This window comes from Impatiens glandulifera, chromosome 7 (assembly GCF_907164915.1).
Source record: "Impatiens glandulifera chromosome 7, dImpGla2.1, whole genome shotgun sequence".
Classification (NCBI taxonomy): Eukaryota; Viridiplantae; Streptophyta; class Magnoliopsida; order Ericales; family Balsaminaceae; genus Impatiens; species Impatiens glandulifera.
The window spans coordinates 40,896,113-40,919,858 of NC_061868.1; the positions used below are offsets into that span (position 1 = coordinate 40,896,113).

The 23,746-nt window shown below is 28.9% G+C and overlaps 4 protein-coding genes across 4 annotated transcripts; all 4 read left to right on the top strand.

The window, feature by feature from the left end:
• The first annotated feature begins 2,700 nt into the window (after nucleotides 1-2,700).
• On the top strand, nucleotides 2,701-6,155 carry LOC124945775 (prolyl-tRNA synthetase associated domain-containing protein 1). Its single transcript, XM_047486269.1, has 12 exons — nucleotides 2,701-2,832; nucleotides 3,032-3,091; nucleotides 3,198-3,251; nucleotides 3,393-3,453; nucleotides 3,770-3,846; nucleotides 4,864-4,913; nucleotides 5,019-5,101; nucleotides 5,178-5,248; nucleotides 5,326-5,473; nucleotides 5,550-5,668; nucleotides 5,753-5,836; nucleotides 5,944-6,155. The coding sequence occupies exons 1-12, from the start codon at nucleotides 2,794-2,796 to the stop codon at nucleotides 6,025-6,027; spliced, it is 930 nt and encodes a 309-aa protein (XP_047342225.1). The 5' UTR covers nucleotides 2,701-2,793; the 3' UTR covers nucleotides 6,028-6,155.
• Nucleotides 6,156-11,655: 5,500 nt separating this feature from the next.
• Nucleotides 11,656-13,355, top strand: LOC124945774 (WAT1-related protein At1g21890-like). The gene is made up of 5 exons (XM_047486268.1): nucleotides 11,656-11,921; nucleotides 12,008-12,124; nucleotides 12,208-12,619; nucleotides 12,698-12,849; nucleotides 12,935-13,355. Exons 1-5 carry the CDS (start codon nucleotides 11,668-11,670, stop codon nucleotides 13,161-13,163), a joined length of 1,164 nt encoding a protein of 387 aa, XP_047342224.1. The 5' UTR covers nucleotides 11,656-11,667; the 3' UTR covers nucleotides 13,164-13,355.
• A 3,199-nt stretch (nucleotides 13,356-16,554) lies between these two features.
• Nucleotides 16,555-17,611, top strand: LOC124910591. The gene is made up of 3 exons (XM_047451262.1): nucleotides 16,555-17,033; nucleotides 17,100-17,224; nucleotides 17,296-17,611. Exons 1-3 carry the CDS (start codon nucleotides 16,779-16,781, stop codon nucleotides 17,447-17,449), a joined length of 534 nt encoding a protein of 177 aa, XP_047307218.1. The 5' UTR covers nucleotides 16,555-16,778; the 3' UTR covers nucleotides 17,450-17,611.
• Nucleotides 17,612-20,384: 2,773 nt separating this feature from the next.
• LOC124945025 (long chain acyl-CoA synthetase 9, chloroplastic-like) lies at nucleotides 20,385-23,689 on the top strand. The gene is made up of 12 exons (XM_047485389.1): nucleotides 20,385-20,584; nucleotides 20,731-21,196; nucleotides 21,264-21,344; nucleotides 21,409-21,657; nucleotides 21,736-21,867; nucleotides 21,942-22,115; nucleotides 22,200-22,429; nucleotides 22,516-22,633; nucleotides 22,712-22,843; nucleotides 22,918-23,052; nucleotides 23,124-23,330; nucleotides 23,397-23,689. Exons 2-12 carry the CDS (start codon nucleotides 20,750-20,752, stop codon nucleotides 23,559-23,561), a joined length of 2,070 nt encoding a protein of 689 aa, XP_047341345.1. The 5' UTR covers nucleotides 20,385-20,584; nucleotides 20,731-20,749; the 3' UTR covers nucleotides 23,562-23,689.
• The last annotated feature ends 57 nt before the right edge of the window (nucleotides 23,690-23,746 follow it).

Here is a 23,746-nt window from a genome sequence, read left to right on the forward strand (position 1 = left end):
TAAGAGGGGATACTAACCCTAAAGTTCTTTGATTCGAGCCTGTCAGATGACAAATTTTGTCTGGTTAAATAGTTAAGTGTGTTTGCGGCCTACATATTTAATCCGTTATCCCATTTTTTACCCCACCAAGGTAGCTCAGTGGTAAGAGTCGGTTTAAAATGCCAAAATGTCACAGTTCGATTCCATCTAAAAGCGCTTTGAGTTTAAGCGAGGACTATAGCTGTGGATAGGGGTGGTCAAACCTACGGATCGGATACGATCCGGTATTTTAGATCGGATATTCGCTTTTATTTTTTTTAAGAATTGCGATCCGTATCCGATCCGGTATCCGACCACTATCCGATCCGAAAATACCGGATCGGATCGGCCAGTCGGATACCCGCTGATCCGAATTTTTTTCATATTTTAATTTTTTTCATATGCTAGAAAATTAAAATTGTTCTATTAAGGATTTCAATTATGAATAATGACGATTTGAGAACCGATTTAAAGAGAAATGGGAAGAAAAACAAATGAAAGAGACATATTTTTGTTTGGGTTTGTAAAGGAAAATGGGAGAAAACATAAGAAAGAGAGATATTTTGTATTTTTGTTTGAGTTTGTAAAGAGAAGAAAAGAAGAGATACATTTTTGTTTAGTTTGTAATTGTTTAATAATATTTTTATTTGGGTTTGTAAAGAGAAATATGAAGGAAAATATAGGAAGAGAGAGATTTTTGGTTGGATTTGTATTTATTTAATTATATTTTTGTTTGGGTTTGTTTATTTAATAAATTTTAAAAATGAACGTATCGGCTTCGGATATCCGAAATCTTTTTTGTCCGATCTGTATCCGATCCGGAAATCCGGTAAAAATATTGGATCAGATCGATATCCGAATCCGATCCATCGGATACGGATTTTTTCGAATCGGATCGGCCGGAACAACGGATCGGGTCTATCGGATCAGATTTTTTGGCCACCCCTAGCTGTGGAGTGTAGCTCGTGGGGTGTAATGCTAGTTCTACTTTAATTCCCCAACAAAAATAAAAAACTAATAAAATTTTAAAATTACAAAATTCTCACAAACATCAAATAATTTTTACAATTTACAATATCTAAAAATATAATGCAAACAAATTTTTATAAATAATTTTTTATTATTGAACAATATAAAATAATTCATATGTCCATCTTCATTTATAATTTTATTTTATTTTTAAAACTATTATATTTATAAATAAAATAACAATATAATTAAAGTATAGTTTAAACTCATTTTAAAGAATAAAGTTTAACTTACCCATTAAATTTTTATATTTTCTCAAATAATTCAAAAAACTATGATTATTTCTCTCAAATACACCCTGCCATTCTAATTTTAATTTGTATAAATCTCTTAAATTCGCAATAAATGATATTCATACTGATGTATCCGAACATATAACTTACACCAAAAACTTCTTTTGAATATGTATGAACTTCTCAAATTTATACATCACATAATTTTAAAGAAAAAAAATAAAATTTATAATAATTTGGGATAATTACTCTTTGCGATTTAACCCAGTGGACTGGGCTCCACTTTTACAGGTTTACCCCTGAAAAGATTATATATGTTGAAGAAACTCTGCTATTAAATAGCAAAAACTGGAGTTACTGACACTCAATTGGACCAACTATGTTTGGTTTTTTAGTAATATTTATTCCATATCTTCTAAACTATTTAAATACTCTAATGTATAAATGAGTTTTTTTTTTAAAGTTAAAATTATTTTAAATTCGTTTCTTATTATATATGAAAATTTTAATTTATAAATAATATCTCAAAAATTAAAAAAATTATACAATGTATTGAGATTAACTTCTAAAAATAAATTCATTTATATTTTATAATGGTAATAAAAGAAATATTAGAGTAAGCCGAATGATAAACACGATTAGAATAATATATACAAAATATTGTATGAGGCTAAAAATTGTTCTATCCTTTATGTTGGATAAAAACATTTTTTTTTAAAGTAATAACTGATTATTGTATATGACCAAAATATTGAAAAATTTATATAAATCATGAAAAAATACATAAATAAAAGACTTAATCTTGTAATAACTCCTAATATTAGAAACAATATGCAGATATTCTCCTTAAGATTTTGGGTTCAAATCCATTATTTATATATATATATATATATATATATATTTATATATATATATATATATTATGATTAAATGGTTAAGTGTTTGCTGGTTTAATCCGTTGTTCTATTTTTTTATATTAGAAAAATAATTTTTTAAAATTATCCGACTTCATATTTTTTTTATGCTAATAATGAAACGAATTTGATAAATAGGAAAGATACAAATACAATATATAATAATACAAATATCAAATTATTAAAATAAAAATTGAGAATGTTATTCAAATTAAGAAAATTCAATTAATAAAAACAAAAACAAAAACTAGACAAATTTGAAAAGTGAAAAGATAACAACACTCTCTTCTAATTCTTGATAAAAAAAATCAATTATAAAGTTAAATTTATTTATCATATACATGAAGTTTGATTTCTTCTTTAATATTAAAATTTTCTTCCTAAAATGAAATTAAATTTTTAACATTTAAAGTATTCGGGTCGGATAGGTAGGACCATGGGGCGGGTAATTCGGGTGGGGACTAAAACAGATACGGAATAGAAGTTCAAGGGTTGATTGATGTAAATCCAGTGTCATCGTCGAGCTAGGGTTTACTGATTCTATCTGTCTTCTTCCTCATTTCTCAAAGAACTTGAGAGATTCAGTGAGCGCCAGAGAGATGGGCTATTCGATGGAACAGTTACTGCAGCAACTCAAGGTAAAACACCCACAATTATTCCTTTGAAAATGATGGATCTTGATGCGCGATGATGTTCTATCTCGTGTAATTCTGCAATGTGCTTATTTACTTCAATTGAATATGAGCCTTGCTGTACTAAGATTCTGGAATCCTACTTATTTGACATACACTCTGTTTTCTTGTTTCTAATCAGCATTCTACATTGTGGTCTTTGTAGGAACTTCAAATTGATTATAACCGTTATGATCATCCTGTTGTATTGACAGTTGAGGCTCAGGTAGAGGATCATAAGATTATCAGTGTGATGTTCAATTTTTTGAGATAAATGAATTTCCATTGTTCTTTCATTTTGAATTTTTTTTGAATTTCCTATTACCTATCAGGCTAAACATGTTGGGAATAATAAAGGAGCATTGAGCAAAAACCTCTTTTTAAAGGTATTCTCAAGAATTCACATACTTCCTTCTCTAATTTATCCCCTCTCAATTCCTAATAATCCCCTTCCTTCCCTTCTATTTACTGCACTCCCATTACCAATTCCCTTATCACATACTAAGATAGCTGGTTGCTGTGTGCAGGACAAAAAGAATAGGTTTTACATTGTTTCTGCCATGGCCGATACCAAAGTAGATTTGAAAGGTAATATCTTCATTATGTGATTCTGTTACTTATTTTTAGACCCTAAATTTACTGGAATAGCCATGGTTGATTCTTAACTGTCTGCCTTTGTACATACCATGATCTTAGAATTCTCCAAATCCAATAATGATTTCTCTGAGCTAAGTCAACATATTTGTCTCAAACATAATCTCTTAAGAGTTTAGAAGTTAATAAATTTGAACTTTAGCTTGATGTATTTGTCTTAAAAGTGGACCTCAGCCAGTTTTTTTTGTTTATTTAGTGTGTTGTTATTCTATTATGTTGTAGACTTATTTGTTGTTTTGAAGTTGAGCAGTTCTATCTCAGAGACTTGGGTTGGGAAAGACAGGCTTGAGAATGGCTCCTGAAGAAGCGTTGCCTGAAATACTTCAGGTACTTTTTGTGCTATAGATTGTTACTTTAGCTCTAGCAACTAAGAGAAGAAACAAATTGTGAAATTTTGGAGAATTTTTGTTCATTAGAGCTACAGAACAAACAGGATAGTTGCACAAATATACAAATAATCAAAGGGAAATCAAAATGGAAGTACAGGAAAAGAGATAAAACAATGTTAGACATGCGCTGTCACATACTTCCAAGTCAGGATCCTTAGCAAAGTACATTCATCATAGACCCAAAAAAGAGGCCAGACTCGCATTCTCCTCTATTCAAAGATGTCAGCGAAATGAATAATGTCTTCCTCCCGGTGATATCATTGCATTTGCATTCCCCCCTTTGAATACTTCTGCTGCTAGGCCCATCGTTCATGTTTCTTTCTAGCCTTGAGTGTTCCTTCTCTTCTAATGATTTGCTCATTTTCTTTTCCCTCTTCTTCGAAGAACAACCATCTTGTTAAAAGATATATTATCTATCCAAGGTCTATCATCTTCCTTGTGGTTTTATGGTAGGTTTGATAGTGTAAGTTCTTGTGGATATATCCAATCCTGTGTTTCACCTTACCTATAAAAAATTCACGTGGAAACTTCCTCCACAGTTGTAAGAAATCCACCTGATTTAAAGTAGTGTATCTTCAGGATGACTGAAAGGCATGATACGGGGGTGTTAGAAACTGATTCTAGATAAGGTAAATAGCATAAAAACCAAAGTGAGAAAAATGAGAGGTGGATGCACTTTTTGATATGCAAGCAGAAGATTAATATGTTACATTTAAGCCAGGCTTTTTCAATCTTTTTTCATAAGCTTTTTTTGTCTGTGAAGTTTATATTATGGCCCCACTAATAAGCTCTGAAAATGAATTTGTTATGATTTAACTTGTCTTAAATCCTTTATTGATTCCTTATAAGAAGATGAATGAAAGGATATGGCCACATTATTCTGTTCTATAGCTTTTTAAGGATATGCACTTCTTGGCATGAAATATTGATCATGTTTGTTGATCTACTCTGACAGGTTCCACTTGGTTCCGTTACACCATTTGCACTGGTGAATGAATCGGCCAGGTATGCCTTTTTCTCATCTGGGGAGGCTTCTAGAGAATCTTGTAATATAGGATTATACCCAAATGTTATCATTTTTAATAGTTCCTGCAACCTTATTTTGTAAAGGCACGTCTCTTTACTGCTGGATAAAGGATTTAAAGATCAGGATTTATGTATCTTCCATCCTCTGTCAAATGATGTCTCAATAGGTAAGTTGAACGAATTGTTCTTTAATTTCTTGTCCTTTCTTGTACCATTTCTGATACATATGTCTCCTGTTTCCAGCTCTTACAGCAAATGATCTAGTCAAGTTTTTTAAATCAATAGGGAAGGACCCTGCATATGTTGACCTGGAGGTAGTTAAACTATATCTTGTTTAATTTTCTGGTTTGATTTTATTATTTAATCCATTCTCTTATTATTTTGTTTATAGGCTAACCCACCAGTTGGGAAAGATCAACCTCCTGATCTAGCATCTTTGGTACCATCTGATGCTGTAGTGCTGCTGACAAGTCCTTCTGAAAAGTCTGAAGCGAACCCTATTCCTCTTAATGATAAATCTGCACCTGCACCTGTTAAAGGTTTGTGGTTCCACTTTTTATTGTTTAATCTTCAGTTGCTAATGGTGTTCTTCTCTCTTTGATGCAAAGAAAACAGGTAAATCATCAAGTGTTGCGCAGAAGGAGAAATCTGGAAAAGGAAATCTGGAAAAGGCAAAGCCTACTACTACTACCTATGCTGATTCTAAGAGATTTGTTGAAGAAGTACTGGAAAAGGTTAGAGGAGTGATTCATTGGTATTTGTTTTTTCAGAGTTGATTTTAAGTCTTAAAGTGTTAATTGGATTAAATCATAATACAGATAAATGTGGAGATTGAGCGAAATGGAAAAGAGAATGGTGCTTTGACTACATATAATCTTAGGTTGGAGTTGGAGACTTTGGCTGTGAGTTTTCTCTCTTTTTACTTGCTCATTTTGACGATTGTTGAAGGATCAAAACATTTTCCATGGTTTACGTTGAAAAACTGAAGAGAAATGACTTGGTTTTGCAGACGAGCTTCAAGAACATGGCATACACAGAAGGTTTTCATGCCGCTTCTAGTGCTACCAAGCAACGCAGTTTTGGGTGCCTATAGATTGATTGAATTTATAGCTGTTTTGACATCAAGATCAAATTGTCTTCCATGCCTTCTCTTTTTTTCTTGTTTTTGAATTGAGAAGTGTTAAGTCTTTTATAAATATAGTTGTTTTGGATTAAGGGTCATTTTATTATGTTGTTTCAGATAATATTATCAAAAGATTCAAAACAAATTACAAGAAAACATCTTGAGCTATAATAATGTTATCTTCTTCATTTAGACATCTTGTTATTTCAAATAATGTTATCTTTTGTATATTATTATTATTATTAGTGTGTTGATGAAAAAGTTGTACACCTTTTGATGAAAAAGGAACAATAATTTTGAGTGTTTTGTTTGCCTTGCTTGCACCCATATATCTTTTCTTGACATGGAAAAGAAAAGGAAGAAGATGAAACAACATATCTTCTCTTTATGACTGCTCTTTTGTTTGGTTATGTACTCACAAAGATTTGATCTTCAAACATGGCACTTAGGTCTCCTTTTCCTTTCCATTTTACTTTTGTTGGCAGTGACATTAAGTTTAAATTGTTCTAGGGATCGAAATCTCGATAGAATTACTTCGTTTGAAATGAAATCATTACAAATCGTATCTAAACTTAGTTTGACCCAAATTCTTTATCGTTTTCAAATAGAGTCATTATCTTCTTTCTGAAATGATTCAGGAGTTCCATTTGAATACTATAATCTAGTGCTATCTTAGTCATATAGTATTGTTGTAACCAGGCATAATGCATAAGATATTGGAAATGGCTTGTACTTTTAGATTGATAATTCAAAATTTAAAGTTTTTTTTTTTCTTTTATCTTTTTTTATTTTGACATGGACATACTTTTGTTCATAATAGCATTAACATTCGATGATTCCTGTTTATCTGCTCCTTCAAGGCATAGCATTCCGGGATTTATGTCTTCTCCCTACCGAAATCGTTCCATATAAGATTCATGATTGAAAAATTATAGTGAAATGGAAGACCATTAATTAAGTTATTTCATATCATTTATTGATTAAATTATTTTCCAATGAACCAAGAATATGTTTAATAATTAGTAATCCGCATAAAGTTTCGAATTACTAATTATAGTGCTTTCTTTATAGGATGATTTTAATGTGAAATGGGGGGCATCATATATCAGTATCAACCCCAATATTGCTAGTGTATTTCTACTTTGTGGTTGCATATTTTGATCCTTTTAATAACTTTTTAAAATGTTTTTACTCTATTTTTATTAGATTGACGATAGAGAACGGGAATTTGGTGTTATAAATTGTGTCGGGAATGATATACTAACATGTGATTAGACTTAATTTCCGTCATCCTTCGTGACACCCAATTCTAATTCTTTTATCGTCACTTTAGTTATTTAAGAGAATTTATTAATTAGGTTGAAAACCATAATAAGTTGATTGATTCTCCTTTATATGATCTGCATGATCAACCGCAGTATCAAAAATGGAATTTGAATTGGGTTCCTTTATATGTATATATTGTCATCCAATTTATTGATTCTAGGTTCATATTCCACTACATAATATGCTAATTATGTTGTTTCAATTTCAAACAATTCAAGCAAACAGGACTTTAATAACACTTTTCTAATAAAGTAAAATTATTATTATTAGTTTGTATATTTGAGAGAAAGTCACTAAAAAAATGTTGTAGAACACTAATATAAAGAATAAGTTCATGTCATAAGTTCTCAACACAACCTCAGAATTATCTGAAATAACTATTCTTTCAAACTTGCTAACACATATATATTTCACTTCAATTTTTTGACAATTTTAATAAGAATCGTTTTTTAGACAACATGAAGACTCATAACAAAGTGATAAAACATATAAACTCATATATGTACGTATGAGTTCACGTTTCACATCCAAACTATTTACTCCGAAACAACTTATAAAAACGGGCAAAGGAAATTTGGAATCCAAAACTAAAAAAAAGATCATATATCCCCTAAACATTATATAAAATTACTAATATTGAAACTTATATGGATGAATAATAAAGTTGAATATGCATGTTTTATTTGTGTTGATATATAATTAGTTATTGAGATTTTTTAAATTAAAATAGAAAGATATTGAGATGAAACGATCAATTGCACAGCAACAACAAAATATGGTCTTAAGGATAATAATGTTATAAAATTGAGAGTGTAGATAAAGTTTTCAAAGTCTAAGGGGTTATAAGACCTTTAGTTATAAGTTGAGGGACTATATTTTAATCTTATTTCCTTTAAAATGATTATAATCTTTCCAAATAGACAGTGGGATGAGTGAGCTTTCACGAAAGTCACTGTCACATAGCTAATTAATTAACAGCCTATTTGATTTTTTATTTTTGAAAATTTGCATTTCATGAAAAATAATTATTATTTGATACAACTTCTTAGTATTTAATCCAATAAATATAGTTTAGTATTTTAATTATTATTATTAATAATAATATAACGATGAAGTATTAATTTATTGGAATTTAATTCAAATAAAGTAATTGAACAAGATCATGTACGTGGGGTGGAATGTTAATTCTACTTAATTAAAAATAATAATAATAAATTTAAATAAATTAATTGTTTCTTATTTTATTATTGCAATTATTTGTTACTATATTTTAGTTTGGTGTGATTGATTTAAAAGACAATATATTCTTTAAAAAATTGAGATCTTTTATCATTGATTATTGATATTGAAAAAAAAATACACATTATATATATAATGTGGACAAAATCCAAAAGAGTAACACAATCGAAGTCATGTCATTATTATTTGCCGAACAAAATTGAAAAAAGAATGCAAGTGAGAATATTCATACTAACTATCCTACATTTAACAAATTAATAATAATAAAAAATAATTATTATAAATAAATAAATGACACCAACTTGGATTTATCTATGATGTGTTAGAAACCCTAAATTGATCATTTGTATAATTGATCAATGGCATCAAAGTGGAAGATATATTTATAATTTTTGTTGGTATTTCATGATAATGGAGTGATTCTTCTTCTTCTTCTTTATAGTTTAGTGTAAGAAGACGTGTACCTCAATATTAAATTTTAGTTGAAGATAAATGGAGGAATTAGTAGTAATTATCTTCTCTAATAATATAATTATGAATATATTAATTAATTACGTCATATATATATATATATATATATATATATATATATATATATATATATATATATATATATATATATATATATATATATATATAAAGATTCCCTCCAAAAATATTTGTTTACTTTTTTGTTAACAATGGATATGGGAATCTCTTAATTAAGAATCAAAGCAAAATAATGCATTCAACCCCACCACTAACACTATGCTTTCCAACTCCTTTCATTTCCAAAGGAATCCAGCTCAATTATTATATTTAAATCTTAATTCTCATTCATATATATATATATATATATATAAATATATATATATATATATATATATATATAGACAACATTTATATCATGACAAATACTAAATGAGTTAAATATGATCAAATTTATTAATGAAGTTGATCTAAGAGTCTCATTTATTTAAGATCTAATATATATATATATATATTGTCATATACTATAAAATAAAATAATATTAATTTTTCGTCACTTCAATAGTACAATTTGTATTATTTTTTATAAAGTTATATTAAAGAGTTGTAAAAAGTTAAATAAAAAAGAGTTAAATGAGATATTAATTAACTATAATTATAAAATTATATTATTATAAGATTAAAATATTTCATTATTATCTAACCTCTCATATAAAACTTGTTTCATTTAAATTCTTCAATTTTTGTAAATTTAACTTCTAAGCATTCTAATTTTTGTAAAATAATATATAAAAGTTATTAAAATTTTAAAAATAACATATTATATTTAAGATTATTTATTTTATAAATTAATGAATATTTTAAAAATAAATTATAAAAACAAATATATTTATATATATATTTGTTTTATAAAATAATATTTTAAATAATTCATTAATTTAATCAATAATATCACTTGGTGTTTATACAATTTAGTTACAAAAACATAAAAAAAATCCACAATAAATAAGAAATTAAATACAATATTAACACTTAAAATGAGTTTAAGCAGAATGTTTTACAAATATGAATTAGTCTTCCAACTAATAACATATGTTAATTTTTTATATTTAGTTTTTTTATATGATTTATTTGTATGTTTAATTTTTTATTTTTGTTTTATATTTTTTTTATTAATACCTTATTTTACATATTATGAATTTATAATAATGAACAATATTAATAAAAAAAAACTAAAAAATAACCATATAATTTTATTGGGGTCAATTTATAAAATTGATAAATATATATGTATTATTAAATAAGTTAAAAATTTAGTGTAAAATATAATATTCTTACTTAAAATGAGTTTTTAGGTTTAAGATAAATTACAATATTTACTACATTTTGAGTTTGAGTTTTTGGGTTAGAGATGTTCTTAAAACATTAAATTTAGGGTTTAACTTTTATCTAGAAAAAAAAAGGCTTAATTTTTTTTGATTTTATCCACATTTTTTTGAAAAATAGTAGGATGTTTTTTTATCAATTAAATTGTAGTTTGTTTTGTGTTTTGTTCGGTGCACCATGTTGTTTAGTAGAATTAAATTTTTTATTTTCGATCTTTTAAACTCCAATAAACTGTTTGTTACTCATATCTTCTAACTATGTTGGTGTTTTTTTTTCGAATTCTGTGTCCATTTCTTTTTTTATCAACAAATAAGATGAAAAAAAAATTAAATTGTGAGGTTTTTCTTCATATGCTTAATAAAAATTCTTTGAAACTGATCTTAATATACATTTTTATAAGCATCAAATTTTATGATTTATATTAGTTTCTCACTATTTTGATTATATATTTGAACACATGATAATATTGATAATCAATTTTCGACAAATGACTATTTATTTGTTATTCAAAATATTTAGTAGAGATTCCAACACTATTTCATATTCATTCGATTTACTCTAATTTATGATATTTGGACTCAACTCTAAAAGAATTGATTAATTCATGGTATCTTCCTCGTTAAGACTTGTACTTTTATAAATTGGTCATAAAATCTAAATTCTCAAATTCATTATTTTTTTTATGAACAACTCAATAAAAAACAGATGAACCTATTAATTATTTCTTTCTTTCTTGTGCATGCAATATATAATGCTTGTATTTCACTCAAATTTTCTTCAATATCAAAATAAGCTTTAAATAAATAAATAGTGAAACACGCATATTAAAATGGTACATGAAAATAAGTTAAAACATGGTATAATTGCATGTATTAAGCAAAGAGACGTTTTTCAAGTAAAAACCCTCTTTAATTAATTATTTGTATATATATATAGTATGTCTGTTTTATTCAATTTGTGTGCTAGTGACGTCTCTCTTTAATTAAAGTAAGTGGAAAAAAACCAAAAATAAGAGACGTGTAAACTAGCTAATTAAAAAAAATTGAAATCTTTACTATTTATATCCAATAAATGGCATTACTTGTAAATTTCAGCTACAATAAAAGTTCCATTGATACTTTCATTCCTTATATAAAGGAGGACATGCAATAAGTCACTTATTATAATAATTGCAAGAAACAAAGAAAAAAAATGACCATGAAACAAGCTTTTGAGAAGGCCAAGCCATACTTGGGAATAATTTCTCTTCAATTTGGTTACGCCGGAATGTACATAATCACGATGGTTTCGTTGAAGAAAGGCATGAGCCATTACATACTCGTGGTCTATCGTCACTTAGTCGCAACTCTCGTCATCGCCCCTTTCGCTCTTTTTCTCGAACGAAAAACTCGCCCAAAATTAACCCTTTCAATCTTTCTTAAGATAACCCTTCTCGGATTACTAGAGTAAGTATATAAGTATATGTTTATTAATTATTATACGACCTTACTTTAACACGATCTGAATTAATTAATTATTTATTTATTTATAGGCCGGTAATCGAACAAAATTTGTACTATGTTGGTATGAAGTATACCTCGGCAACATTTGCAGCTGCCACGGTCAATATTCTCCCTGCCATTACTTTCATAATGGCGGTTATTTTCAGGTATTAATATTATTCCCAACAAAATATTATTTATTGAATTTTTTAAATTTATTTGGTATAAATTATTGTATATATTATTATAGGATTGAGAGAGTTAATTTGAAGCAATTACATAGCATTGCAAAGGTTATAGGAACAGCTATAACGGTAATGGGAGCTATGGTGATGACTTTATACAAAGGTCCTATTGTTAACATCTTATGGTACTCGAGCGCTGACGGCACCTCTCATCACGATGATGGTGGTGCCGCCAGCGGCTCCGATCATCATTGGGCTATCGGAACTATCATGCTCCTTGCTTGTATAGTTGGTTGGTCGGGTTTCTTCATTTTACAATCGATAACTTTAAAGCAATATCCGGCCGAGCTTTCGTTGACTACTTTGATTTGCTTGATGGGTATGTTACAAGGAACCGCGGTTGCGCTCGCGTTTGAACGCGATATGAGTGCTTGGATTATCGGTTTTGATTCTAAGCTTCTAGCTGCTGTTTATTCGGTAAGTTAAAAAAATTTGTACAAATTAATAAATATTTATAGACATGTGTTTAATTGATTGGAATATTGAAAAAAATAGGGAGTAGTGTGTTCGGGTATCGCTTACTATGTACAAGGTGTTGTGAATAAGTCTCGAGGCCCGGTTTTCATCACCGCGTTTAGTCCTTTATCCATGATTATCACTGCGATTCTCGGGGCTATTGTTTTGGCGGAGAAAGTTCATCTTGGAAGGTACGTAATTAATTAATTAATTAATCTATTTATGTTTTTTTTATTGCGTAACACAAAATTAAACGTGACATTATTTGTTTAACAGCTTGATTGGAGCGATGATCATAGTTGTGGGATTGTATTCAGTCGTGTGGGGAAAAAGCAAAGACCCTCTTCCTAATGATGGTCATGATCATATCAAAGATGGAAAAATCCAAATCCAAAAACATGATCATGAACTTCCAATTGTGGTTGGGAATTTATCAAGAACGAGTAGCGTTAGCGATGGTGGTCCTATTAAGGGTTCGATCAAAATATCCTTAACCAATACTTAACTCGATTAATTTGGTACTCTAAAGTATTTGCGAGATAAATTAACCTAGCTAGGGATGGTTGATTGTGTGAGTTTTACCTAGCTTGGTTCAAATATTATTATAATTTTACTTGTAAGGGAATGTGTAGTTTTGTATCAATGAGATTTGATATGGAATGTTTGCATATATACATCTATGGTCTTGTTCTTATTGGTGTTCTTCTTGATGTTATTTGTTTTGTTGTATTTTATTTATTTAATGTTCTTTTTAAGGTTGAAAATATACACTATTTGTGGAGAATGAATACCCAACTGAATCAAGTATGTAATGGGCTGGTCTGGGCTGGGCTTCATAGAAAATGTAAAAGAAGATAATGGGCTTAGTTTTGGATTTGGGTTGGACTTAGTAGGACTAGGCCTGGAGGAACTGTTAATTTGTCCTTGTCAGTTGTCACTCAAGTAAAGTAACTTTCTTATTTGTATATTTCCAAATATTTACAACATCTAACTATTACTTTTTACTTTAGCAAATGGGGCTAATATATATATTCACCTTTAATTTTTTTTTAAAAATTTTGAGATTCACCCTTAAAATATAAATATCTTAAAACCCTGAGAGTATAAATATTTTAAATTAAGAAATGATAAAGGTAACGAGAATATAAAGAAAGCAAGGTCAGAAATTCTACGTTGTAGAAGAGAAAGAAAAAAAATCAAAAAAATCTCTAATTAAATTAATTTTTCGCAATTTTCTGTCTTTCCATCTCTCACTCTCCAACCAAAAAAATGTAATATCTGAATGATTTATTTCATTAATTAATCAAGTAAAATAGTTTAAAAGTGAATGTTAAAAAAGTAAAATAAAAGTAAAATATGAGTTGATGGTCAAATAAGAAACCTGTGAAGTGAAAGGATAAGCATAATTAAAATTAAAGTACAACATCATCATTAAATTAAACCCAAAAATGGGAAAGATTAATGAATTCAAGGATAGGATGAGTCACCCGTGACTGATTGTCAAAAGATAAGATTGGACATGCCACACACACAAGTAAAAAAGTAAAAACAATCATCATAGTCAAATCAAATTATTATGTAATCTTATTTATTTTAATTTTCGTTCATTATAATTCTCGAATTTTGGAGAAGAAATTTAAAACAAATAAAAAAAATAATTAATTTTTTCTTTTTTCTCTTTTCAATTTTTATTATTTTTCAAACTAGTGACATTTTATTCGTTCACTTTTCTCTTTCAAATTTTCTCTCCTATTACTCTTTAGTATTTCATCTTTTTTTTAATATATCACTCTATTTATTATAAAAATAGTAAAATATCTTATATTTTAAATTGAATGATTTGATGGTAGAAAAAAAAAAAAAAAAAAATTTTTAAAATTAAACTATCAAATACTGAAAACCCAAGCTCTATTTTTCTTTCTAATGTGAGAAAAGAATAAAATATAAATGTTTAAGTTGACAGTTAGACTAACAAAAAATAAATATGAGAAGTGATCCGAGTATTTTTTGTTATTTATTTTTAGAGTAAAATGTTGGGCTCTAATATTAGACACATTATTAGAGTAAAATGTGTTATGGGCTCAATGTTGGACCAGGGGTGATTATCCTGTACTAAACTTGTTTTAAGAAAGAATGTTATTCATATTCTGAATTAATTCTTCAAATTTTAAAATTTTACTATTCTAGATAAAATTAATTATATATATACAATCTTATAAACAAGTAAATAACATTCTAGTGAAAAAATTTTGTTATTTAAAATTTATTCAATTTTAGATAAACTTTTAAATAATTAAATTCTTATGATTTTGATGTTTACTCGTTTTTTGAGTTTATAATTAATTAGTAAATTTAAGTAAATTTTTAATTTTAACTGCGTTATTATAGAGATTAACACATACCAACTAAACTAAGATCAAGATTGTGTGTTTGATCTTGGATTTTATCTGTGTTTTAGATAATTTTATATTTTTTTTTTTGTCTAATTTAAGTTTTCTAAAAATTTATTTTTAGAGTTTAATGACTATCTTATCTTTTAAATACTAGAAATAAGATATTAAATAAATAATATTGATATTTAAATAAATAAGTAAAAAGTGATTGGACAGATGAAGAAAAATAAAAATTCATTGGTTTTGGGATAGATGAAGTGTGTGGGCATGGTGAATCCAAGATATGATGACCAAAGCAATTACCAACTGATTTTGGGAATATTTGAATTTGTAAATAATTAAATTCATAAAAATAATAATTTAAATATATATATTAAAATATAAATATTTAAATTTATATCATAATAATTAAATAATTAAATATAAATAATTATATTTGAATGTATTTAATAATTAGTTATAATATTAATAAAATAGTTAAATATTAAAATAAAAAATACATTTTCTTTTATAAAAAATAAGTTTCAATAATAAATTTGAGAATAAATTAGAAAGTAAGACTGTAAATAAGATTATATACTAATTATATAGTATTTTAAATTTATTTCCAGTTTATAGCCTATTTTTTTTAACTATACATTTATGAGATATTTATACATATATCTTTATGTGTAAATATATTTATAAATAGTTTAGGATGTTACTTTTGTATAATTAATAATATATATTTCTGTAATATTTTATGCAATATGAATTTAGATATCAAAATTTTAATGCTTACTTCTAATTTAATATATTTTAGTAAAATATATTATGATTAATAATTATGTAAACTATAATTAAGTGAGATATTTTTTTCTTAAAAAATTAATGAAATATTAATTGTCCTTTTAAATAATAAACAGTCCTTCTATATATTATTTAATATAATAATTAAAATATGAGAAAAAACTATCCTTTTTATTAAATATTAATAATAATTAAGTTTTTTCTATTAAATTATTTAATTAAATCGAACTGATAAGGTAGTGTGAGCTTTACTCATCACTGTACCCGTGACAATTCACATTGCAAGATTGTTTTTTTTTTTTAAACATTTGTTTAAAAAATTGTTTAGTAAAGACATATAAGTTATTTGGAGTTATAATTTATTTAATTACAAATATATTTTAAATTAAAATTTAATAAAATAGAAATATTTAAACATATTAATTGATTTGTTCAGGTAAAATTCCAAAAAAGCTCATATCAATCTTCAAGAGATTGTTGTCCTTATTTGTCATATTTTAGCAAGAAATAATATTAACATAAATATATTTTAATGTAAGAAGAATCTTATTTTTATTGAGAAAAATAAATAAATGATAGCTGGAACATATAATAAATAGGAAATTAAATACTTTCCAACCAAGAAAATTATAATTAATGAAATTTATAACTATTTTCCAAACAGGACAATAATGTCATTCACTTCACTCATGATTCATGAAGGAGACAGACTGTGGTCTGCATTGAACCAGAAAAAGAAATAATAGTGTTCTCTCTCCCTAAACCCAATGATCCCCATTAAAACAGAGAAGCTCGAGCTTCTATAACAGAGCTCATCCTCTTCTCTACGCCATTTCCATCTCCTCCCATTGGAATTAACGAGGCAGTTGAGTAGCCATTACAAGAAGAGATCTGCTGGTGGTGGTGAAGAAGAAGATTATTACAGCCTGAGGAAACAAATGGGATTACAAGGGCTTGGTTTGGGGATTTACAATAAAAATGTTGATATGATGATGAGGAAGAGGGTTATGGTGATTGTTGATGAATCGTCTGTATCTAAACATGCAATGATTTGGGCACTCACCCATGTAACTGATAAGGGTGATCTTCTCACCCTTCTTCACATTGTTCCTCCTCCTCCTCATCATCATTCCTCTACTTCTAGTTGCCTCGCAAACTCTCTTGCCTCACTCTGTAAAGCTTGTAGACCTGAGGTATATTCATATTCATTCACTGATCTTTGCCCTAGTTTGGAGGATTCATAGTTGATGTTTTTGTAGGTTGAAATAGAAGTGATAGTGGTGGAAGGACCGAAGTTTGGAACAGTAATGAACCAAGTGAAGAAGCTGGAGGTATCTGTGTTGGTTCTTGGTCAAAAGAAGCAATCTTCATCACTCATGAACTGGTATGTATGTTTGTTTTTGTAGATTTGTGGGTTTGATTTGTTTGATGATATGTGTTGGTGGGCATCATCAGTTTGGTCGGGCAGAGGAGCAAAAGTGAAGAATTTGTGGAGAAATGCATAAATGGAATGGAGTGTTTGACGATTGGAGTTAGAAAACAGAGTACAAGTGTTGGTGGCTATCTAATTAGCACCCGATGGCATAAGAATTTCTGGCTATTGGCTTAGTTTTCCTTCTTTTATTTTGGTTTAGTTTTTAATTGGGTGTTAGTTATATCAAATATTTAGTACTAGATTTGATTGTAATGGGTAATGGGTTATGGGTTGCTTGGAATTTCATAACATTGTAATTGGATTTTCCCTTAAATTGGTAGATTTATTTGAATGCAAAAAATAGAATGGTAGTAAATTGTTTGACTTATAGTTGTTGTGTTGACTAGAGAGCAAATGGGTGTAAAATATTAATATGAATTTCTAGATACTAGGGAAATGAGATCATTTATTAATGTTTAGGGTTTTAAATGTAAACCATATTAAATTATGTATCTGAAATCTGAATGGTTCTAAAAAGGCAATTGAATTTTGTCCACATCTTGGTGAAAGTTTGAGCTTAGTCAAGTCAAACTTCAATTTCTGGATTTTAAGACATCTTTTAGAAAACCTAGATCATGATCAAATTGAGTGTTTGATTATATCATAGTAGTTTGAAAAGTTTTTTTTTTATTGGATATGGTTGATTATTTATAGTTTTATTTGATTTAATTGTTATAATGATTTTTATATTTAAATTTTATAAGAATAAAGTAAAATATTTCTCAAATAAATCAGATCAAACTAACTTTTGTTAAGTTGACAGTTAAGTAGATTATAAAATTAATTTTTGGTTAGGTGAGGAATGGGATTGATCACCCACATATCATAAAAGATTAGCAATAAAATAAAATAAAACATATCATGAAACATGTGACATAACTAACCTGAAAACATGAAACGATCCAATAATAATTACATATGAGTTTGAAAAAAAATGTTGGAATGAGCTTAAAAGAAATTTAAGAGTGAACTTAATAAATATACTCTTTTACCTTCAAAGTTTTCATTTAAACGTTTGTTACTTTCACCAATGACGGCTCGGTCTAAACTCGCGCTTTAATTTTTGCGACGACCGTTGCGCTCTCTTATTCATCTGGGCCTGAAAAATGAGAAATTATGGATGAAAATGTGAAAAAAAGTTAATAATAAATTAAATTAAAAAAAAGTGTGAGGTCAGTTTCAATCGTAAAATTTATTTAATATTTGATTTCGAGTGACTCGAAATCATGCAATTAAAAAAACTCAAACTGAGCTCTTTTGATTTACATTTTCCTAAATTTGCTTTTAACAAATATTTTTTTTTATCACAATATGATTATTTTAAGTTCTTACCATAAAATAATTTAATTTAATAATTAAAATATCATTATTTCTATTAATTAATAAGCTTATGCGTGAGTTTATGCATCAAACACATTAATTAAAAAAACCCATAATATCCCCCCAAAAAAAGTGTAATCAAATAAGCTTATGCATGAGTTTTATTTTTTTTTGTTAACATAAAATCTTATTTGGTGAGGGCAAAGGGAAATTCTTGGTGAAGCTGCCGAAGTGAGAAAAAGACAAAAGAAAAACAGAGAAGTGAAGAGAAGATATGGGCAGCGTTATGGGCAGATGGAAAGAAGAAGATCTAGCCGCTAGATCCTTGACCAGCTGATGCCCGAGATGACCCTTGATGTAAACCCTAAACCCTAATAAAACCCTATAAATACTAACTCAGATAGAATGTACCAAACAAAGTCTGAAGAACACAAGATCTTCCCCCAACTCTCTGTTCTTCTTTGTCAACCTCAGGTAATCATCTATATGGTCTATTTACAGCTTTAATAAACTATAACTATAATAGGATGAGCTATATATTATGTATTAGATTACTTTGAGGTAGATATCTAGGTCCCAGCCTGTTCGAGCCCGTTAGACGACAAATTTCGTTCGTCTGGTCGAGTATGTTTGCGGGCTATTAACTTAACTCGCGGGATTAGTGGCACTCCTCTCTAAGTTAAACCTACCTTCTCAAAAAAATTCTAATACATCTTCAATGTAATGCAAGGAGTATCTACTTTCTTATTGATGTTTATGTTTTCAATATGTTTGAATAAATGCATTTGATTGAATAGAAGTTAAGAAGATTCATACTAGATTTGATGAATATGTCTTGAAATGCTAAATTATAAAATGCATATTGTATTTGAGAAGTTGTTTTCATTTTCATGAATACTTAGAGTTGATTTGATTTGGTGGTTAAATAACTTGGAAGAAAGAGTTTGATTTCGTTTAAAATGATATAAATGAATAAAATCTCGATTTGATGAAAGTAAGAGTATGTTCTTCGTTATCTAACCATAATTAAATAATTATTAACTACATACTAAAATACACTCTCAAAATCAACACTAATTATCAATTTTTAAATAAATTGGGAAAAACAAAATTTCAAAATACAAAATTTCAAAATAATTGTTTGAATTGATTTAGAAAATGAAATCAATTTATGTTAAATTGTATAAACATAACCTATTAGAGTTTTTGAAGTACAATGAATGAATAAGAGGAGGAACATTTTAAGTTGAAATAAGTGTAGGTGGGTCATGTTTGCTGCATTAACAAACAAAAAAAACTTAAAAAAAAAAATATAATTTGTACTTTTATTTGTAAACAATTTTTAACTTAATATTGAGTAATTTTGAATATATCATGACATAATTCCTTAATATAAAATCATTTTATAAGTGAATATTAAAGTATGATATAAGTCCCTCATTAAAAATGAATTATGACTATTGGGATCTTATTAGTCAACCCTAATAACAAGCAATATGCAAACATACAAAAATTAAAATAACCAAATGATAGAATGAAAAATAAATATTTAACTAGATACAACTAACCACCATGTGAATATATTCTATACATTTAAGGTTTCCATTTGACATAAATAAAATAATGACTTGTATAAAATTCTAACACAAATTAAGGTCTTTATTTATATAAATAAAAGTATAAGAGCTGATTAAAATACATTGATTAAATATATGATGGTAAAATAAAAGTAGTTAGAACTTTGGCAACCCATTTTTGTCATGAAGAATTTCAAGCTGTTAAAGGAGAGAAGTGGACTGAGAATTCAATTCTTCTTCCTTTAGATTTCTCCGTAAAAACCCACCAGCTATCTCTAGTCACTTTCACTCTTCTTGAAATCGAATTCCATCTACATTCTTACGCTGAGTTCTTCTCATGTTTGGTTGATATTCTTCGTGATCTGCAAATAAGGTGCAGATTTTTGTTTCCTTCAATGGTTTCCTCTTAAATTAGGTGTTTTCTGAGATGGGTTTCTTTAGTTTTGTTTCTTTCTTGCATTTGTTGTGAATTGTGTTATTTGTGCATGTGGGTTCAGGGTTTTTTGTTTTTGTTTCCAGGATCCTTGGACTTTGAACAATGAATCATTATCTTGTGGGTGTTCTTGTCCCTCTTTTAATCACACTTGTGATACGTAATTCCAAGAAAGAGAAGAAACGGGGATTACCAGTTAATGTTGGTGGGGAGCTTGGATATGCTATTCGAAATTCCAGATTTATTTCCCCAGTTGAAACAGAATGGGAGGGTGTTTCTACACTTGCTGAGTTATTTGAATATACATGTAATAAGCATCAAACCAAAAGGTTGCTTGGAACTAGGAAATTGATTTCAAAAGAGATGGAAAAATCTGAAGATGGAAGATCATTTGAAAAGCTTCATTTGGGTGAATATGAATGGTTAAGCTATGGAGAAGTGTTTGAAGCTGTTACCCATTTTGCTTCTGGCTTGTCAGCTATTGGACATAAGAAGGAAGAACATGCGGCCATCTTTGCTGATACACGTGAAGAATGGTTTATCGCACTTCAGGTACTTGTTTTTGTTATTTAATAGAGCCTTCGTTTATGGTATAGCTTAACCTGTGAATGTTTTTCAGGGTTGTTTCAGGCGCAACATTACTGTTGTGACCATATATTCATCTTTGGGTGAAGAGGCACTATGTCATTCTCTAAATGAGGTATCTCTTGATCTTGCTCTTGATTCTATATATGAAGCAATTTTACTGAAATCTTCTTGTGCAGACGGAAGTTACAACTGTGATTTGTGGGCGAAACGAACTGAAGAAGCTGATTGGTATCAGTGGACAGTTAGAGACTGTAAAACGGATTATTTGCATGGATGACGACGATTATGATATCACTAACTGGAATATCATGTCATTTTCGGAGGTTAAGAGAATTGGAAAGGAAAATCCTGTGGAACCCGATATGCCTCTTTCGGGTAATACTGCAGTCATTATGTATACAAGTGGGAGCACCGGTTTGCCAAAGGTTAGCCATAATCTTAATCTCTGGACAGCTTTTGGTGAATGCAACTTCTAATCAATAGTACATATTGTGTCTATACAGGGTGTGATGATGACACATGGTAATGTGCTGTCTACTATTTCAGCTGTGATGAGAATTGTTCCTGATATTGGTTTAAAGGACATTTACTTAGCTTATCTGCCAATGGCACATATTCTCGAGCTAGCAGCTGAGGTAAAAATATCTGAAACCGAGCACATATTGTTCTTTTCATTGGTTTTTTGATCGATTTATTTTAACATTTGTAGAATATGATGTCTGCTGTTGGTACTTCAATTGGATATGGAACCCCTTTGACACTAACTGATACATCTAGCAAAATTAAGAAAGGAACCAAAGGGGATGCTTCTATGTTGAGACCAACATTAATGTCAAGTGTACCCGCTATTCTTGATCGTGTTAGATATGGCGTCCGTAAGAAGGTGATTTTTTTTTTTATATAGATTTCGTATATTTACTTGAAGAATGGAGATGAAAGTGTTTTTTTTTTCCTTAAACTGACATAGGTAGATGCAGCTGGTGGATTATCGAAGACATTGTTTGACTTGGCCTATGCACGTCGATTATCAGCTATAAATGGAAGCTGGTTTGGAGCATGGGGTATTGAAAGACTTGTTTGGAATTTTTTAGTATTTAGGAAGGTTAAAGCGGTTTTGGGTGGCAGAAATCGATTCATTCTGTCTGGAGGCGCTCCTCTCTCGGCTGATACTCAAAGATTTATCAACATCTGTTTTGGGTTAGCATCATCTTCTAACCCTTTTCTATCTGAATGAATCTTCAAAGGATTTTTATATGTAACTTTTGCCTTAAATTACAAACCAGAGCTCCAATAGGTCAAGGGTATGGTCTTACAGAGACTTGTGCTGGCGGGACATTCTCAGAGTATGATGACACTTCTGTTGGCCGTGTTGGTGCCCCTCTTCCTTGTTCATTTCTTAAGGTAAGATTTGTTTTTTTTTAACATTATTGGTTTATTTATATAAAATGATTTTCTTAATTCTTTGTTTGTTGATTGTAGTTAATCGATTGGCGTGAAGGTGGGTATTTAACGAGTGATTCTCCAATGCCTCGAGGAGAAATAGTTGTGGGAGGACCAAACGTTACAATTGGATACTATAAGAACGAGGAGAAGACAAAGGAAGTTTACAAGGTTGAGGAAATTCATATATTGTTGTTGTTTAGTTCTTTAAAAATATTTAGTAATGTTCTTGGAAATGTGTAAAGGTTGATAAGGCAGGAATGAGATGGTTCTACACTGGCGACATAGGTCAGTTTCATCCCGATGGTTGTCTAGAGATTGTTGATCGTAAGAAGGATATCGTCAAGCTTCAACATGGAGAGTATGTTTCTCTGGGAAAGGTACAATAATTTATCTTTCTTTTGAATCAATGAAATAAAATTTTGAACATTTTAAAACTAACTTGTTACAGGCTGAGTCTGTATTAATGACAAGCACGTTTGTAGAGAATATAATGGTGCATGCAGACCCGTATCATAGTTATTGTGTGGCGGTTGTGGTGGTTTCTGAGCCGGCTTTGGAAGATTTGTGTTCGAAGAAAGGGATCGAGTTCAGGGACTTGGCTGAGTTGTGTGAGAAGGAGGAAATAGTGAAGGAAGTGCATGGCTCACTCTTAAAGGTACTTAAGTTTATTTATATACTTTTTAAAACAACAAGATTATAATACGGGTGGAGATGTATTTAGGTGGGTAGGGGAGGAGGTTTGGAGAAGTTCGAGATTCCGGCGAAGATCATATTGGTGTATGAACAGTGGACGCCGGAGTCGGGGCTTGTGACGGCGGCTCTCAAGCTGAAGAGGGAGGTTATTAAGAAGCAATTCTCTGCTCAACTTGCTCAGCTCTATTCTTAAAAAAAAGTAAACAACAATTGATGCTTTTACTCTAATAATGCTCTGTAATTGGGAGTGTTTTTCAAATTTTTAGGGAATATTTACTTTGTTTTGAATATCTTGTTATTTATTTCTATCTATTTTATGTACTTGATCTTTTTAAATAGAAAGATTACCTTAACATAAACATATTTATTATCCTTATT